This window comes from Notothenia rossii (genome assembly GCF_949606895.1).
Source record: "Notothenia rossii genome assembly, chromosome: 10".
Taxonomy (NCBI): Eukaryota; Metazoa; Chordata; class Actinopteri; order Perciformes; family Nototheniidae; genus Notothenia; species Notothenia rossii.
In genome coordinates this window covers 51,212,222-51,229,445 of record NC_136908.1, presented here as the reverse complement: position 1 = coordinate 51,229,445, position 17,224 = coordinate 51,212,222, and the positions used below count along the sequence as shown (strand labels likewise).

The 17,224-nt window shown below is 40.1% G+C and overlaps 2 protein-coding genes across 4 annotated transcripts; one reads left to right on the top strand and one right to left on the bottom strand.

Annotated features, from left to right (window-relative positions):
* Window positions 1-452: 452 nt before the first annotated feature.
* On the top strand, window positions 453-12,823 carry cry1a (cryptochrome circadian regulator 1a). The gene is made up of 12 exons (XM_079654801.1): window positions 453-1,354; window positions 7,183-7,291; window positions 7,378-7,520; window positions 7,900-8,084; window positions 8,201-8,289; window positions 8,485-8,625; window positions 9,295-9,606; window positions 10,037-10,188; window positions 10,633-10,835; window positions 11,612-11,719; window positions 11,939-12,041; window positions 12,431-12,823. Exons 1-11 carry the CDS (start codon window positions 1,197-1,199, stop codon window positions 12,037-12,039), a joined length of 1,701 nt encoding a protein of 566 aa, XP_079510927.1. The 5' UTR covers window positions 453-1,196; the 3' UTR covers window positions 12,040-12,041; window positions 12,431-12,823.
* A 624-nt stretch (window positions 12,824-13,447) lies between these two features.
* Window positions 13,448-16,946, bottom strand: LOC307022168 (transcription termination factor 2, mitochondrial-like). 3 transcript variants are annotated; one of them, XM_079654803.1, is made up of 3 exons: window positions 16,932-16,946; window positions 16,163-16,239; window positions 13,448-15,287 (listed from the first exon to the last, which is right to left on the bottom strand). In XM_079654803.1, exon 3 carries the CDS (start codon window positions 15,278-15,280, stop codon window positions 14,141-14,143), a length of 1,140 nt encoding a protein of 379 aa, XP_079510929.1. In that variant the 5' UTR covers window positions 15,281-15,287; window positions 16,163-16,239; window positions 16,932-16,946; the 3' UTR covers window positions 13,448-14,140. The 3 variants fall into 3 exon arrangements, with proteins under 3 accessions (XP_079510929.1, XP_079510928.1, XP_079510930.1); XM_079654802.1 differs by lacking the exon at window positions 16,932-16,946 and having other exon boundaries at window positions 16,163-16,861; XM_079654804.1 differs by lacking the exons at window positions 16,163-16,239; window positions 16,932-16,946 and adding an exon at window positions 15,942-16,155.
* Window positions 16,947-17,224: the final 278 nt, after the last annotated feature.

Below are 17,224 nucleotides of genomic sequence, written 5' to 3'. Positions count from 1 at the left end.
GACCCGCTCATCATGCCTGACTTCATGTGCTCATCCGGGTTCTTTTGCTGTCAACAAGCCAGCTGGCTGAGTGTGTAGGGGTCGGGTTTTCTGTTGATACATTTAAAGTGTTACGTTTATACACTAACAATATGTCTTCTAAGTGTATGTGCACACATATCATACAACTATTAATCATTAAACAATGTATTATTAGCTTGTCATACTTGTAGTAAACAAAAAAAGAAATACTAGGCTACTACTGCGTAGCCTACTTGTGTCAAAACAGGTCAAAAGGTGCAGTATTTTTTATTTTTTAAAGACGTCAGGACTACCATAACAGGATATAATTCAACATTTTAAACACAATTATGTTCATTTTAAATGTACAACTGTCCCAGCTTCTGGAAAGCACGCTGCAGTACGTGACATCGCTGAGACAACGCACTGAGGATTTTAGACCAATCAGAAAGCTGGTAGCTTAGTCTGGGCGGGGTCACACTTTTCGGTGCGGCGAGAAGATCGATCATCTATTCGTGGACTTTGAGGAGAATGTACTCAAAAACATCCGACTGACAGTGCAGGAGAAGACTCAAACGGGACGGAGAATGATTTTTCAAAGCTATTTTTATGTTCAGGTTGTTTTAGGACGACCCTCTTGAGAATATCGAAGGAACAGTGTTTACATAACACGGCGAGGAGCAGCCTGTTTCCACGGTGACTTCTGACCGATAACAGAAACAATTTGAATTGACAGGCTAGTTAATCCCTCTGCTTCTTGCTATTCATTCAGAGTGCAGGTAGGCTATACAGAAGCGTTGTAGTGCATCATTATACACGCTTTTTTCAGAAAAACAAGTTATACAACGCAAAACGAGATTACTGCCTGTCAGCGGACTGGGTCCTAAAGCCCACCGGGTTGCACATCTTGCCCAAATAGTTCATCAGCCTATACTATTTTTAAATTCTTCGACATTATGGAAAAAGTTATGTTAGAACAAGGTTAATTGCAAACTTGGACTGCGTCACTAAAACGCAAAGAGCCGTATGCTTCAATAGCATACGAGCTGAAAAAGCATACTTTTCTTTTGACATTTGGATTCCCTGTGATCTGGTCTTACGTCCTGCGATATATTTTTTGTAACCAAACAGTGAGTTGGAGTAAGAAAATAGACTTAAATAACACAAAGGAAAACTAGGACTCGTCCACTTGAGTAATGGTCATTAATACGATCCACTGGTTCAGGAAGGGCTTGCGGCTCCATGACAACCCGTCGCTGAAGGACTCCCTTCTGGGGGCGGATACTATCCGCTGTGTCTACATCCTCGACCCCTGGTTCGCAGGATCCTCCAACGTTGGCATCAACAGATGGAGGTGAGCATTCACACACGCGTGCATACATGCATTTCATTGTAACAGAGGAGGCACCATTCACATAGCCCCTCACTGTGATCCATGCACGTCTGGTTAATGGCACACCCATTACCCCACCTGCAGCAAATGCATGCAAGGTACCTTATTTACATAATGTAGTTGTGCTTATATCCGATGATTAGTGGATACATCGATCGAATTTAGATTTTTTTAAAATTATAATCGATTAAATTATTTTTACAAACCAAAAGTAATAAAAAACAATTCCTATATTCTCTTATTCCAGCCTCTTACATGAGTGATTATTTTTGATCATATGTTATTGTGATATTTTTGAACATTTTGCATATTTTTGACAATGTTTTGACGTTTCATAGACTAAATTAATTATGATTTTTTTTTTAATGATTTTCAGATCATTAAATAATCCATGAACATCTGGATGCTGTGATTTATTTTCATATAATTCTAAATCCCTGCCCCTTGTTACTCTTCTTGCACCAAATGCAGGTACTGTGCCATATTTGCATTGTGTTTTTGTGCTTATATCCGATTTTAAGTTGATAAATTGATCAGTCAATTGATTTTTGGACATTCAATGATTATTTTCGGTTACTTTTCAAGCATCTGCTACTTCCAACCCCTAAGAAATTATGTTTCTGGCTTTTCTGTGCCTTTTTAATAAAGTTGCAATGATGAGTCGGTTGGAAACTATGTTGATGTTGTCAGCATCTTAAAAATATATTTCCATCCATCCATCCATCTTCTCCCGCTTATCCGTGGTCGGGTCGCGGAGATAGCAGTTCCAGCAGAGAGCCCCAAACTTTCTTTTCCCTGGCCACATCAACCAGCTCTGACTGGGGGATCCCAAGGCGCTCCCAGGCCAGAGAAGAGATATAATCCCTCCATCTGGTTCTAGGTCTACCCCTTGGTCTCTTCCCAGCTGGACGTGTCTGGAACACCTCCCTAGGGAGGCGCCCAGGTGGCATCCTAACTAGGTGCCCGAACCACCTCAACTGGCTCCTTTCGACGCGAAGGAGGAGCGGTTCAACTCCGAGTCCCTCCCGGATGACCGAACTTCTCACCTTATCCCTAAGGGAGACACCAGCCACCCTGCGGAGAAAACCCATCTCGGCCGCTTGTACCCGCGATCTCGTTCTTTCGGTCATGACCCATCCTTCATGACCATAGGTGAGGGTAGGAACGAAAATGGCCCGGTAGACAGAGAGCTTTGCCTTCTGGCTCAGCTCCCTTTTCGTCACAACGGTGCGGTAAAGAGACTGCAGTACCGCTCCCGCTGCTCCGATTCTCCGACCCATCTCACGCTCCATTGTTCCCTCACTCGAGAACAAAAATATATTTATTTCATGTATTTCTACTTTATATATATGATAATAACCCCTATTGACCCCTTGATGACTCTTTATTGTGGTTTATTGTAACTGTTATGCAATATCTGTTGTGCTTGTTGGTGCACACATTGGCACCTTTATCTATTAAAATGTCACACAATGTTTTGTGTGACTCCAAGAGAAAAGCACACAACATACCAAATATAGAAAGCATGTAAAACATAACAGCATGTTGAATTTGTTTACAGCAGGTGTTTCCTTGAGATGTTGACTGCCACTCTGTATGTTTTGTTTATGGCACAGAAGGAAATTGTAATCCTCTTAAATGTTGCAGAAGATAAACATTGTCTGTCTCTACATTCAATCGGATAATATCATAAAACTGTTTGTTTTACATCATCTGGATTATGACTGATATAGTACTGACATCATTTTGATATTTGTTAACACCATAATGAACAGCCATTGATAACATTGCCAATAAGATGAGCGATAATTGGTTTGCACTCCTCCATTACATCATGATTACTCTACCCAGTAATTATCATAAACCAAACATCACTTGACTTCCAGATACATAATTAATAGTGGTAAAAATGAATGGGTCGTTTCTGCTTCTTAAATGGTGAGTAAGATCTGAAATGGGGTAAACACTATTTTGGCATGTTGATCCTCATTTCACTGCTAAACTGTAATTCATGTGTGATGGTGGAGGCGTGTGGTGCAGTGGGTTGAGCGTTGGTGTTCGGATCAGGAGGTCACAGGTTCAAACCCCACTGCAGTCAGCATGTCGTTGTGTCCCTGGGCAAGAGACTTCACCCCAAATTGCTCCTGTGGGGATTGCCCACAGTATTGAGTATGTAAGTCGCTTTGGTTAAAAGCGTCTAACAAGTAACATGTAATGTACTCCAAAAGGATTGCCGTCTATAAACGTTATAGCTTCTCACTACTTACAGCAGCAGCACTGCTGGTACTGGACTGATGCAGTGTCAAAGGCATTAGTTAATTCTCCCATGGGGATTAGTAGACACTTATCACTGTTCTAAGTTACTAATGTGCTATGTCCTGAGGTAAAAATAGGGAAATGTGTTTGATTTATTTTGGCCTAGACACAGTGGTAATGTAATAGTAAAGAAACAAACGCTATTGTTTCAGTAATCTTTAACAGAAATGATGAAACAATTCCCAATAATTTCTGATGTTAAACTGTCAAATTAGAGGATTTACTTCTTTGTGTGATATATGTTAGATTATCTGCATATTAGGACTATAAGTGGAAGACATTTAGATTTCACGTTACATTTGGTGTTCCACAGACTTAAACGATTATTGAATAGTTGGAAAAATGTCAACACTAATACCCACACACCATTGGTAAAGAGGCAAATCATGAATAATCCTTACATTTTGTAACTGTCATTGTAACTGACATTTCCTGAATTCACTAAGTGTTTGCATGTATGAGGTCAAGATAGGGACATGCTTTTAAGTCTGGTGTATGAAGCTTTACAGGCTCAAGTGGTTGAGATAGGAGTGAGGTGTTATGTGAGTGTATTGTGCAAACTTACAACGCACTGGCTTTATTCTCCACCTTTTTATAGCCCTAAAATCAATCCTGCTGAACCTCGTTGGCATCTTATTTACCCAGCCTGCTCTGTGTGACCCAGACATTAATTCATCACCACCCCGAACGCGTGTGCTGTAGCCTGCAGCCAGCTTACTGCCTCTGTTTAGGAACTCCTGTATTAAGGCTTGCATATACACACCTGCTGCAGCAGAATGGAACAGCTTTGAGCTTCACAGTGCAGTCGGTGTCTCGCCGGATGTTTGGGCATCCTCTCCTGGCCACTGTGCGCTCTAGTTTGCATATTGGTCCCATGCCGTCACTGGAAGAGTAGGGCAGCAGCACCGACAGCCTTTTAAGGAGCGTCCATGTTACCCTTCCACAGTTATGCATCAACATTCTGGGGTGACGATACAGAGCTCCCACCCAGATCACTCAGTAATCCCTGGTTCATTACCTTTAATTTCTTTAACATCAGAAGTCGACATAAAATATTGTGAGATTCCAAATCTCGTCTTTATTAAGGCCATAGGTATGAAAATGTGTCATCTTTATCGCTTAATACAACTTAACAGTGCCGACAACCACCTCTAAACTAACAGTTAAATCAACACCAATTCTAAACAATTTCAACATATCCTGAACATTATAACTTGCATGAAGGCAGGATTCACTGAAGGACTTTTGTATTGTAATGACACATTGTACTGTCCAAATCCAAATTGACTAATGTGCCCCTTCTAAAAAAAACAACAAGAACAAACTAACAGGTTTTTATGACACTTAGACTAAACACTAAAATAGTGGTATTGATAGTTATCAAGCTCTGGAACATTTCTGTCACGCTGATGCAACGTGATGATAATGCTGAAGGCTATCAGAAGCTCACTATAGCCTGTAGCATCTGTCATTAGCGCTTGTTCTCACCCTCCTGCTATCATTCGAGTAGCTTATGAATCAGTGAGCAGATGTAGGGAGCATCCTCATTGCAGGAGGCGGCCAATCACAGATTACATAACCTCCAATGACTTTCCCCCTCCACCGAAATCTCCATGCATTGCACAAGTAGGTCAGTGTGTTAGTAGTGAACCTTCTATGGTCTTTTTTACCTACTTTTCCTCCTCTGCTGCTGCTTACGACCCCTATTAACTCTCGTAACAGCGTGAGCTAGGGCTGAAAAAAGTAATTGAAAGCCTACTGTGGACTAATGCAATATCCAAACAGCAGGAGGCAATATTACTTAAAAAGCTAAATATGTCTCAAAACCACTCTTAATGAAGTGTTATGGTGTTGCAGAGATGTTACTGCCTACAAATCGTATTCTACCAAATTATCAAATAATTATTTTTTATTTATTTATTTTTTTCATCAAAAAAGAATCGTAACACTATTACTTACATATTTGTTCAATGAAAATCACTACCTGGTATATTGTGAATCATATGACACTTAGCCCAAACAAGGGCTACAACTAACAATGATTTTCATTATTGATTTGTATTAGTTTCTTTTTAATATTCATACATTTCTCTTTTGGTCTAAAATAAAAGCAAATGAACATTGTTGGGAATTGCTAAGAGCTTTGTTTTGATCTTGTCACCCTAGATAAACATAGCTTAACCCTTGATGCGTTTTTTTCTAGTCCGATGGTCTGTCTTTGTTGACCCTGGAATTCAGAAAAGCTTATTTGTGATTTATTAGTGATATGCCGGGACTCAATACCAGACTGGCAGGATACATCTGGGCTGAGATATTAGACAGCTTTTCACTGGCCATCAGATAAGACTGGGTCTGCTTCCTGATGCCTCCAGTGAGCCGGATTTAATATCAGTAAGACCTGATTAGACCTGGGTGATACAGGAAGCCTCCTACAGAGTGTGGTACCTATAGCAACAGAGCAGGAAGCACCACTATACTGCCTCTCGGTCTGCAAGCAGGTGTGTGTATGGCAAGGTTTCTTATTTTGTAAGAAACATAAAAACAAAGGACGGTTCTAATTTTAACGAACCACTTGGATTTTAATCATGTATTATAGTCAGTTCTGTGAATGGGACACGGTAAAGGTCAACATGTTGTTTGAAAGTAACACTGCAGTATAAGACATTCTGCTGCCGAAGCATATCACACTTTTATTCATGAACAGTGGAGGTTCAATTAGGCTTTTCTGAAGGGATGAATGTTCAATTGCACTGTGTAGTTTCACTATATTCAGGTCCAAAATACTGCAGTGATAATGTGAGAGGTGAAGGTTGCAGACAGTTATTTCTCATTGGGATTAATTGCCGTATAAATGGAGAGAGAGATCATTTAAAGTTATATAAAGCCATATACTAGGACACTGTTAAAAATAGAGTCCCCTGCAGCAGTTGCTTTCATGCATTTTTTTTTTTTTTATAGTTTCAAGGATGTCTTTTTCCCCCTTGTTATCTAACAACAAGGACATATTTACCCGAAATGCGCTTCTTCAGCAGCAATAAGATGGCTGCTTGTCCTCCCGTGTCCCCCGGCTTCCAGACATTATCTGGGTCAAACCTTTCTGCGTACGTTGTAGAACCTTCAGATTATTTTGGGAGATGAATTTAAATCCCTCTGTGGCACATATATGAAGACTTTTCACAGCAAGTTGTCAAAAAAGGATGCACACAATACCTGCAGATTGGTTGTAGAGAATCCAAATGCTTACGTCCCTCCTTAAATTATATTGATCTCGTTTTATATCCTCATTAACGTGAATTCAATGGATTCTTGGATTAGGTTGTCTGAACATAATTTTCTGACAACCTAATCAGGTTTAGCTGTTAAACCTCCAAACTTTGATTGAAAGTAACACACAGTCTCTTTTTCCAACTTCCACTTGTCATATTTTTGAGCATTCAGCTTTATGTTGTTTCTCTGTCCCTGTTGTCCTTTAGGTTCTTATTGCAGAGTCTGGAGGACTTGGACTCCAGCCTCCGTAAACTCAACTCTCGACTGTTTGTGATCCGAGGCCAACCCACTGATGTCTTTCCCAGACTCTTCAAGGTGAAGTCTGATTCACCATTAAAGCCTTAAACAAACCCTGTTTAGTTTATTCTGTAGCTAACTTTTGTTAATTCCCTGTTCTCCAGGAATGGAATATTTCTCGTCTGTCCTTTGAGTACGACTCGGAGCCATTCGGGAAAGAACGAGATGCAGCCATTAAGAAACTAGCCTGTGAGGCTGGAGTGGAGGTGACTGTCCGCATCTCCCACACACTCTACGACCTGGACAAGTGAGTTCATTCCACCCCTGACCCCTTTACCACTTCTGCTTTAAAGCCAACTCTTTTTGGGTTTTTAAATCAAATGAATGTTTCACAATAACTTATTTGGGAAATAGCATTTAAGCAAAATGTCAACAATATGTATAATGGAGAAAAATGAAACATTTAATTGGATGTCGAATAAGTTGTTTTGCTTTTGTGAATTACGTTTGATTCAGGCTAGTTTTTGGTATGGATAAGGGCATTGTTACTGGAGTATTTATTAAAAAAAAGTTTGTAGGTTGTTAGAATTCCAGGTTCCGCGTGACATCTTAATACATGTACATTGAACTTTGTCTCTGTGTCTATTTGGTGTTTGACTCTTTGTGTTCTCTTTTCTCTCCTGCAGGATCATAAAGTTAAATGGGGGTCAGTCACCTCTGACCTACAAGCGGTTCCAGACCCTCATCAGCAGGATGGATGCGGTGGAGCAGCCTGCAGACTCCATCACAGCGGACATCATGGGGAAGTGCAGGACGCCGCTGTCCGAGAACCACGATGACAAGTTTGCTGTCCCCTCATTGGAGGAGCTGGGTGAGAATCAGTAATCTTTGGTTTGTGGTGTGTGTTCAGATAGAGCATGACAACACATTTAAATTATTCAACATTATAGTCAGAATTTTTATATTTTTTAAATGTGATGCCTCCAGGTTTTGATACTGAAGGTCTGTCCTCCGCTGTGTGGCCGGGGGGAGAAACAGAGGCCCTCACACGACTCGAGAGGCATCTGGAGAGGAAGGTCAGTCAAACCAGATAAAGAAGGACTAGCTTCTGTCTTGTTATTTAAAAGAAAAAACAGCTACTTCTGGCTATTGACTAAACATGTTTTCCTTATTATGTAAGGCTCTTTTCGATAAACCTTGCCACCTGTTGTGATATCACACCATGCTTTCAAGTTTTTTCATGCCTGATCATTCCTCCTTGTTTCCTTCAGGCGTGGGTGGCCAACTTCGAGCGTCCCAGAATGAACGCCAACTCGCTGCTCGCCAGCCCGACCGGCCTCAGCCCGTATCTGCGCTTCGGCTGCCTCTCCTGCCGCCTCTTCTACTTCAAACTTACCGACCTGTACAAGAAGGTCAGTCATTAAAACACATCTGAACATATTAATGAACAAATGTAGTATCTAAAATATCTGATGAACACTGTAATGGTTAAAGTGGGTTAAAAGGTTACAAATGACAGGGTTTGTCTTGCACTTTTTATTTTTCATGCTACATTTATATTATTTAAAAAAATAAAAACATTTATAGAAGTCTACTGTCTCTTGGCACACTACTTTTGATGATCTACATCTCCTATTTAATGGATTGAGAAAACTAATTTAATTGGATGTTGAATAAGTTGTTTGTGAATTGCGTTTAATTCAGGCTAGTTTTTGGTAAGGATTCAAGCACTGTTACTGGAGTATTTATAAATATATAAAAAATAAAATAAAAAGGGTTTTAAGTTACTTTATCTAGTGGTTCCCTATTTATTATCTGTATTGAGGTGACGTCTTTCTATGTTGCGCTAGCTCCCTCTTGTGGTGTGATGATGAATTCATACTCAAAAGCAAACCTTTACAGTCACAAAAAGGAAGTATGATTAAGAACAATATATTATTTTAAATATATTTATGTATGCCTGGCCGTTTTTGTAGACTTCTGTATCTTCTCTAATACTCAGCATTTTCACTCAGGATTTATTTCTGATTTTAAGAAACTAATCAAAAATGATCTTGATGTCATTTCTCCACCCCCCTCAGGTGAAGAAGAACAGCTCCCCCCCTCTCTCGCTCTACGGTCAGCTGTTGTGGCGTGAGTTCTTCTACACGGCAGCCACCAACAACCCCTGCTTCGACACGATGGAGAGCAACCCCATCTGTGTTCAGATCCCGTGGGACCGGAACCCCGAGGCGCTGACCAAGTGGGCGGAGGGCCGCACGGGCTTCCCATGGATAGACGCCATCATGACGCAGCTGAGGCAGGAGGGCTGGATCCACCACCTCGCCCGGCACGCCGTCGCCTGCTTCCTGACCCGGGGGGACCTGTGGATCAGCTGGGAGGAAGGCATGAAGGTAGACATTTGCAAGTTTTATTATCTACATTTTATTTCTAAATGCTATTTGTACTTGTTATTCTGTTCATTCTTACAGGTTGACCCACAGGTCCTTTAAAAATACTTATAAGGCATTGAATTCATTCATTCATCTAAGTATATACTTTCTTGCTCATATCTCAATATTGTTTTAATTTGTTGCAATTTACAATTTCCTTTTCCTACTGAAATGACCAAGTTTGATTATTAAAATGACCCAACCTTCTGAATCATAACACATTTTTACAGGAGAATACAGGGAATGACGTTTTTTAAGGCATGTCTGGTTATAGAAACATGCCAACAATGAGGTTAATATACCCTTTTTAAAAACTATTTAGAAAAGAAATCCAAATGTATACACTACTTTATGTAATATTAACCACATCTTGGCTTGTGTTTGTGTTCAGGTGTTCGAGGAGCTGCTGCTGGATGCAGACTGGAGTGTGAACGCAGGCAGCTGGATGTGGCTCTCCTGCAGCTCTTTCTTCCAGCAGTTCTTCCACTGTTACTGCCCGGTGGGCTTCGGCCGACGCACAGACCCCAACGGAGACTACATACGGTATGCTGAGAAAGTGATACCTTTTAATTGTTACTGGGATGTTAAATTGATATCTTAATAGCTAGTGTTTCAAGGTTCTTTATTTGTCATACGAACATAGCTACAGAATAGTTATGTCTATGAAAATCTTAGGTCACAGGCTTCTCCAACAGTGCAACACAATAATACAGAAAAACAGAAAAATATAGTGCAAGTAAATATTAAAAAGTAAATACAAAAATAAAAATTGTTCAAAAAAAGTGAAATAGTGAAATAAGTGTCTATATGCGAGCTATTGGAATGATATATTAGATAAATAGATAAATAATTACTAAGTAGCAGATGAATGTTATGGATGTTGTTACGACAGTTCAGGTGTTTAACAGTCTTTTTAACCTGTGTCATGAAATCATACCACAACGATAAATGACATCCGCATAAATTCTTCTTCATCTCTTCACTCAGGCGCTACCTGCCCATTCTCAGAGGCTTTCCAGCCAAGTACATTTATGATCCCTGGAATGCTCCAGAAGGTGTGCAGAACGCAGCCAAGTGTATCATTGGAGTGCATTACCCCAAACCCATGGTGAACCACGCAGAGGCCAGCCGGCTCAACATTGAGAGGATGAAGCAGATCTACCAGCAGCTGTCCTGCTACAGAGGCCTCGGTAAGGACAGACCACCAGATGCATCCACTTATTACAAATCTTTATTATACCACCTGAGGATCAACTTGTATTATTGTTGTCTAATTTAACCAGAGAAAAGTTAATACATGTGAGTTTTTAAGAAGTTATTTAAACAAATAATGCAGGTTTAAATGCTGAGGCTGATTTTACCCTTCAGAATATAAAGAACTGGTCATTGCTTATTTTTTAATTTAGACTTAAAAATGACCTAGACCAGTTTGCCCTTTCTGCCTCTGTCAGCTTTCCCATTAATCATATTTTATATGCAGGGGTAGGTTCAGGGTTATGTAAGGAGTTGAACAACACAAACAAGTTAGATAACATTTCATTATTATACAAATGTTTTAATGCAATTTAAGAATGCGAAATAAAATAGAGAAAAATCTGTTCAGAAATAAAATAAAAAATGTTTTAAAATATTTATCTAAATAGTTATAACATTGGAATACTACAATGACATTTAAAAAAATTAAATAGGGTTATGTCACATTTTTAAATCTCATTGGTCAAGGCATTCTTAAGACCGTCATCATAATCATGTCAACAATTATAACCTCTAGAGAAAAGAAAATAGCGAACAAGAACCTGCCTTGGGCTACAGGTCTACCTGTAGTTCAAGTATTTTAAACTCAACATGGAAACTCACCATTGGTTATTGTAAACATTCTGAACTAGCAGTAATTTGCATTGATTGCGTATTTGTCTAAAGTAACTATAGTCTGTGTCAGCTGCTGACTGTCTGTCTGTGTCTTCAGGCCTTCTGGCTTCAGTTCCCTCCATCTCTAACGGTAACGGAGAGACGTCCTCTGAAGGGATGGGGTTCTCTGCTGATAGTACACACAACGCTGCTGCAGCTCCATCTGGTGAGCGGCATACTATGTGCAATAGCTTTTTGTTACTTGCGCCATAGTCTCTAAAAATATGAATTGGTTGAAGGTGTATCTTTGGATGAAAATTCCTCCTTCGAAACAGCCTGTGAAGTCCAATACCTTTATCATAAGCTCTTTTTTGTATAAAGTAACAGATATAGTAAAATTGTATTTCTGGGTCAGCTTCCTAAACTGTTCTCTTTGTTACATCAGGACCTGAACACCACGTCTCCACTCTGTCCGGTGGGAAAAGACCCTGCGAGGACCCCAGGGATGGCAGAGGCTCTAAAATCCAGAGACAGAGTACACACTAAACGTAAGCTGGAAACTTATTTCAAAACCCCTTACGAATAATTAGACGAGTAGGAAAATACTTTTAATGGAGACATATTATATATTAATGTAAGGTTTTAAATATGAATGCATATCACTGAGTTTTTGGAATCTTCTTTTGCACGGAGGTAGGTGACAAAGACCAATGATTTGCATGAAGGTACAACAGGATGAGTAATTGATATACAAATATTCCCTTTAACAGCTATATTTATGTTAGAATTCACCAGAAGTATTAATAATTTTCCCATATATATATCATGTAAAGCCAATACATCTTCCCTGGCCCAGTTTGCATTTATCAGGAGTGATGAGTCATTTGCAGAATCATTTTTCGTTGTCAGTTAATGTGTGATTTCTCTCCCCTTACAGGAGTATTTGCACACAGCCAACACAAAATGGACGTGAAGACTTACACTTTTGTCCCAGCACTTGACTGTTGCACTTTAACAGGAGCATCATTAAACACACAAGCAGGACTGAATATTATCATGTGGACTTCAAAGCACTGCGACGTACTGACGACTCTGAAGCGACTGTGTCCATGTGTATATAATGAATTTGCTAATTTGACATACAACTTGTACATATTTGAATATTGTATGTGCGTTTTCTCTCTATGTAGCCATAGACCCATTGATATATTTTTGATATATGAAATCATTGTGGATGGATCTTTGTTTTTTTGAACATTTTGAAAAAACAACCTTTTTAAAATGTCCATTCAAGAGCGAAACAATTTGATAAATCTTGTATCTACCCTAATACAGTTGCCTGTTCTCTCACTTATTCGACTGTCTAATTTTACTCCTTTTTAAGCCGTACAAGATGTCTATCAACAAGTGTTTCAATCATTACTTTTCTCTTTCTGCTACTGATTTTAACATCAACACTGCAGAGGCCATATCAGTGTTTTTATCAAGTTGTTGCCAGATCAACTGTTACTGAAAAAAGCCGACAGAAATACATATTCTTCAAATCTGCCACCTTGTATAAGCCTCAATAAGTGTACTACATAACCGTCTTTGAGCACAATGAGAAGCTACATAAATACCATGTATTATTATTTTTTTTAGAGAGAACTGCTTCTTTAATAAACTTGATTAACTATACAAATGGTTTAAGTCTATTCTTTAAATGTAGAACTGACGAATTGTAAATCGTTTAACCTTTAGAAAAAACTGGAATAAGTGTCTTATTTCGGCATCTGGCAAACCTATTCAAATGCAACTTTTGTAGGTTATATTTAGTGATACCATTGCGCTGTTGACTGTACACATCAACACATACAGTACATGCAAAGGTTTTCCATGAATATTGACTTTTCTAATTGAGTCCGATAGGAAAAGCAGCTTTTTAACACCGAAACGATAAAAGAAAATACAAATACATAGTTATATGTGCCATTTATTATTGCACAGTAACCACAATCATTTTTTAAGTACAGTAGTAACTCTTGATTAACAAGGATGGCACTCATTATCACGCTTCACTATTCCAACAGTTGTCACAGAAGATACAGTACTTGGTGGTTTTCTGTAGTTGAAACAGTGTCATATCTTCACTCAGCATAATGAAGGCCACAGGCGGAGAGGGATTAGTTTCATAATAAAGTTGTTCTCAACAGAAACAACTGTATTGCTAAAGGTTAGTTTTTTACTTGAACCTGCCTCCCTCTTTATTGTGTCTTGCAAGAATGATGAATTTGTAAACCCCTCCCAAAATCAGCATCAAATAACATTTTCCCGCCAATACAATTACTTTATAAACAGCATATTGCAACTAGGAATGCGCAAGATATCTATTTTTTAGTCATCACCATGACATCAACGTACATCTATACTGAGTAGTTTCAGTAGAAAATTGCACTTTAAAATGTAGCTATCATTCTTTTTTTTGGTGCAGTTCAATTTGTTCAATAAAACAATAATGCATTTTGACGTTTTACTTAAGTATACTGAAAGCACCAGAACAGAGCACACTTCTATCTTTTAAAAAAAAAATCGTTATTGCGATATTCAATAACTATTTGCATATTTTCCTCATACTGTGCAATGGCAGCATATCGATAAATTCTGTCATTCAGTCCTCAGCAGATCTGAGAGGAGCTACAGGGTTGAAGAGCGGCCTCTGCTGCCTGAGCTGCAGCTTTCCATAACTCATCTCAAAGTCCTTCTTGGTTCCCACGACAACGTCCAGGCTGCCGGAGCGCACGTCGTACCCGTAGGACGCCAGCTTCTGGATGCGATAAAGCACGATTTGAGTGGTGAGCTCCAGGACGTTTGGAGATTCTTTCACCTGCTCCATGCTCACTCCAACATCCATCAGTCCGTGAAAACGAGCCACCAGCGTTGGTAAAGAGTAGTACAAAATGGCGGGGCAGTGGATCACAATTACCTTGAGTTCGTCTTTGGAGCATTCGAAAGCTTCCTCGATGAAGGCGAGGGCCTGCTGCATGCACTCAGGCCGCAGCTCTGCGATGGAGGCTCGGAGGCTGGAGACCAGGCCGAGGAGCTCCTCCGTGGAGAAGCCCTGCTCCCTCAGGAAGCCCAGGCTGTCCCTCCAGGCTTCAGCCGGCCGCAGCAGGATGAACGGATTCTGGCTGAGGAGTTTCTGCAGCCAGATGCGCAGGTTGCCTTCATCTCCGCCCAGATCCAGGTAGGTCTCCCTCAGCGTGTGGATGACCTCCTTGTTCAGCACCACGGGGCGACTGAAGCTCTGCGGGGCGCTGGCCATCAGCTTTCCGATGATCCTGTTGCTGAGGTGCAGGCTCTGGAGGTAGAGGATGTTGTCCCGCTGGTTGCTATAGTGAGTCAATGTGAAGAAGGAGGCCGGAAACTTCTCGATGATCCCCATGAGTTCACGCTTGTTGGGGAACACGGACACCCAGAGGTCCCGCTGAGCGGCCACGTCCTCGGGCCGACAGAGGACCGCCTCAGGGTGGGTCTCCAGGATGAGAGCGATCACTGCTGTGTCCGCCCCCATGTCCCTCAACACGTCAGCCGTTTCAGACACATACGAAGATTTCTCAGATAGAACCCAGGCTTTGAACTTGCGCACCTTCCGGATGTCCACTGACAGCTCGTAGAGGGAGTCCACGGTGAGCTGGTTCTCAGGTTTTTTGTTGGGGAATGTCACTGTGAAGGCTGAGGCAGAGTTAGGGACGAGCAGCCTTATCCTCTGGCAGTAGGAGCACAGGGAGGCAGTGGTGACACGAAGCATAGTGGATCTGCTCGGAGAACAAAAACTAGTTAGAAAATAGAAGGTATAAGTGCATCAAAGTGAACACCGTAGACCTTTAGAAAAGGGATGGAGGAAAAATGTGATTCCTTATAGAATCGACATTTGCATCTACTAAGATTCTGAATCGTAAGAATTTCAAAATAATGAAAAAAAAATCTAAACTTCTTAACTACTGAGTACCATTTACAGATGCAGATTACTCACATTTATTTTTGAAAATGCCTAAAATATATATTTGTTGTTAAACAGTACACAAAATGTAAATTCCACCATGAAATGGAGTAATCGGGGATCCCCAACCCCCAACAACCAGCAAATGTTTACATTTCAGAATCTTTAAATAAGAAATAGTAAGAAGAGAAAAGCCATGAAGAAAACTGAAAGATTAAAGGTCAGAAAAAACACATCGAATAATGTGTTGTTTTATCCTTGACTTAGTTCTAAGACACATAGAAACTATAAAATGAACACTTAAGATATGACCCCTTATGACTTCATGGACACATGCATACTGCCACTACACACTACACAGTCCTATAACTGGAAATAAATAAAGATATCAGAACGTTTAAAGTATAATTAAGACATGTGATGTAAGAGTAAGGTTGAAATTAAATGCATGAATCATGAATGTTCTCACTCAGTATTCAGAGGCTGGAACAAACAGAGGGAACACTGTGTTCTGAGAGCTGGCACAATGCACAGAACATGTTATATGAGGGCTGTTATCCATAGGCTATGGTAAAACCAGTGCCACACTAGAGACAGACAACGCATGCAATACGTTATGACAGCGCCGAAGAAAACACACTGAGAAAATGTGTTTGAGTGGAAAAAGAATGATAAAACAGCTCATTTTACCAGCTTCCGACTCGAGCCTTTCAGCCAGAGGACTCCGATGTGTAGATTGCCCTGCTTTCATAACATGAGAGGGGGAGCTGGGCGGAGTCAGAGAGCAGAAACACATGATAGACATGTGAGTGCAGCCCGGAGGGGGGCGGTTTTAAACATCATAAACATATCTACCTGATTTCTAATAAAACAACAACCAGAAAGTACAGTAGACAATGTATTATTGCTGGGGAATTTCAAATCAATAAAGCCAAGTTCTCAAGTTTTTAAGATAATACTTTGAGTCTAATTTATAATTAAATCACATTTATAGGGATTAGTCTGAAGTCACACATGAGAGTCCACACAGGAGGATAGTAATGGTTATTTTCACAGATTATTTAAGCATTTGAATTAGTAGGAACCACATCCATTTTCATTGTGTTTTATTGTTTCATTGTCTTTTGTGTGTTATTTTCCTTTTAAAATATGTTTGAACATGTCCCTTTGTCAAAGTGTTGTGTTAATGAGAGGGCACACAAAAAACTGCCCACATGTGAATATATCTGTTTTAAAAATGCACATCTCTTCAACAAATAACACAGTTTTCGAGGAAATTGTCAAAACCTTGGCTTCAGGTTTTTCTGTTTCCTGTTTTATTTTGAAAGGACACTCACCTCTTGCCTTCGTGTTTGTTTTCCCGCCAATTTGATTACCTGACCCGCCCTAATTCGTTTCCCCTGTGTCCCAGCAGCCAGCCACCTGTTGTCAATCTCCAAATTAAAGGGTCTACAAATACCTGCTCTGTTGCTCCTTTTTTCGGTTTATAGTTACTTTTTTGTTTGAAATTCGGATACCTCACCTGTAGTTTTCAGCTATTTTCTTTTAGATTCTAGTCTGTTAGTATTTTGTCAATTAAGTTATTGCGTTGTTCCTGCTACCTGCTCGTCTTTATCTGTGTTTGGGTCCAGCAGACACGATTGGCTAATGTTAACTGTGTTCGTTATTCTCCCGACCAGGAGAGAAGCTTTAAAAGGAGACTAAATGGAGTCTCTGTGAAAGTTCAATTGGGTACTTTAATTAAAAAAGGCG

Bases quoted from the DNA above. Each gene is read 5' to 3' on its own strand.
- LOC307022168 (XM_079654803.1), bottom strand. From the start codon at position 15,280: ATGCTTCGTGTCACCACTGCCTCCCTGTGCTCCTACTGCCAGAGGATA.
- cry1a (XM_079654801.1), top strand. From the start codon at position 1,197: ATGGTCATTAATACGATCCACTGGTTCAGGAAGGGCTTGCGGCTCCAT. The intron at 1,355-7,182 runs GTGAGCATTCAC...GTTGTCCTTTAG, and splicing joins GTTGGCATCAACAGATGGAG to GTTCTTATTGCAGAGTCTGG. The intron at 9,607-10,036 runs GTAGACATTTGC...GTTTGTGTTCAG, and splicing joins GCTGGGAGGAAGGCATGAAG to GTGTTCGAGGAGCTGCTGCT.